The following is a 1,963-nucleotide window of genomic DNA, read 5'->3' as shown; positions in this document are numbered from 1 at the left end:
TCTATTGTTAGAATGCCCCAGGGCTCAGTCTAATGTTTAACATACATTTACTTTACTTTTAATGTTGGTCTCACTTACTAGAATGTTGAGTTCTGTGAGGGCAGGATTTTCTTTTTAAAAAATTGTTTTAATCACTTCTGTATCCCCAATACCTAGAGTAGTGCCTGGTATGTAGTAGGTGCTTGATACAATTGTGGAATAAGTGAATGTTGAAGTAAATCACAAGTTGATTTGGGAAAATATTTGTAAATACCACTTTATTGTTTAAAAAGATCTTGTGGGTACTACTTGAATACAATGCTGATTACAATACTCTGCTGCAGAGTGATTTATGAGTTGTCTGCAGGATTTTGAGCTGTAAATAGTGGGCCTGAGTCTGTGCTAGTCAGTAAGAGGTAGGAAAGATACTTGCTATTGAGGCTATATTCAGAGTGGACAGTAGGTTACTTTTACTCTCTACTTACAACTGTACAATTTTGTTTACCTGTCTTTGAAGTATTTCTTGAAGATATTTTGAACTAGATCTAGGGAAACATATAGTTCCCAACTAAGGTTTTTGGTGGTAACAAGAAATAATGCTGAATGACTTTTTGGGTTTAAAATTGGATAAGGGGATAATTGTTTTTCAGGAAGCTTTATTTTTATTTATAAAATTGTTTTAAGAATTGTTTGCATCAATAGAAGTATAACAAAGTACGCTTTTGTTTCTAGGTGAAAAATTTAGAGAACTAATGGATAAGTTCCTGAGGGTTAACTTCAGTAAAGGCTGCCCACCCTTGTTTACTACTTTGAAATCTTTATATTACAATACAGAAAAGGTAAAATTTGGTATTCAGTTTTGCTATAGTCTTTTTACTAACTTAATTGTAGAAAGATTNCACCCTTGTTTACTACTTTGAAATCTTTATATTACAATACAGAAAAGGTAAAATTTGGTATTTATTCAGTTTTGCTATAGTCTTTTTACTAACTTAATTGTAGAAAGATCTCCATGTAAATAATATGCTGTGAAATCATTTAATCATTTTCTCTAGTGTAGTAATATTATTCACCTTATTTTTAGTCTAGTATCAGATGTACTGAAATTACATGCTTGTAGTATAAGTTATATAAAAGGAAATGTCAATCTGAAATTTACAGAGTAAATTTACAGAGTAAAGGGTTTTATAAAAGCACTACGATTATAAAGGTTGTTTATTTTTAACGGGTATACTTTTCTAGTAGGATTTTAAATTTGACATTGTTACCAGAGGTCTGTATTTTTAACTATTACATGCTTAATTATCTATTATTTTATAGTATGATTATATATTTTTAAATTTGTTATGCGTGCTTTTAAAGTTAGAGCATAGATAATTGATTTAGTGCAACAGTAAAACATCATTTGGTCAACAAAATAAATTACTAGTTTTAATTAATTTGGTATGTTTTAATAAATATGGTTTTAGTTATTTCTTGAATAAAGAGAATGATACCCTTATGCTTTTTAAAATTAGAAAATAAGCACTTAAATCTTAGTCATAAATTAGAAAGATAATTAGATAATTAAGTTAATAGAAAGCAAGTTATACTTTTATTGCTTCTTATTTATAAAGGTCTGAAATCTTGTGGTCTTTAATGTAGTCAGAGTTTTTGGAAGTTACTAGTGGAGAAGGAAAAGATTTTATTAGAAGTGCCAAATATTTTTAGTTAAGCCTGTATTTATATTTGTTTAGCTTCGACCTGTAATAATTTGTAAACTAGCAATAATTCTGAATAATAAAATGTTGAAAACAAGGTCAGTGATAGATATAACTCACTGGCATTTTCTTTCCTGCAGCAGCAGGTTTCATAAAAAACTGAAAGGAACAGCTGATAATATCTAGTACCAAATTAGTAAAAAGTGTCACATTAAAAAAAATCTGACAATTAGTTCTTTAATGTCTGTATTTTGCTTTATTTAATTGCAGTGGCTCTGCAGTCA

The 1,963-nt window shown here is 29.0% G+C and overlaps 1 protein-coding gene across 1 annotated transcript in view; it reads left to right on the top strand.

Annotated features, from left to right (window-relative positions):
• The window catches only part of LOC103609475 (N-alpha-acetyltransferase 16, NatA auxiliary subunit-like), a gene marked incomplete at both ends in the record, with an annotated part of 34,126 nt that extends 33,308 nt beyond the window's left edge, over positions 1 to 818 (top strand). Inside the window, one exon of the mRNA XM_008593790.1 lies at positions 712 to 818. Coding sequence (XP_008592012.1) covers positions 712 to 818 — 107 coding nt within the window. The remainder of the gene's footprint in view (positions 1 to 711) is intronic.
• Between the last annotated feature and the right edge of the window lie 1,145 nt (positions 819 to 1,963).

This window comes from Galeopterus variegatus, unplaced genomic scaffold (assembly GCF_000696425.1).
Source record: "Galeopterus variegatus unplaced genomic scaffold, G_variegatus-3.0.2 Scaffold9653, whole genome shotgun sequence".
NCBI classification, from domain to species: domain Eukaryota; kingdom Metazoa; phylum Chordata; class Mammalia; order Dermoptera; family Cynocephalidae; genus Galeopterus; species Galeopterus variegatus.
Note: the sequence above shows the minus strand (reverse complement) of the source record. Positions and strands in the feature narration are given on the sequence as shown.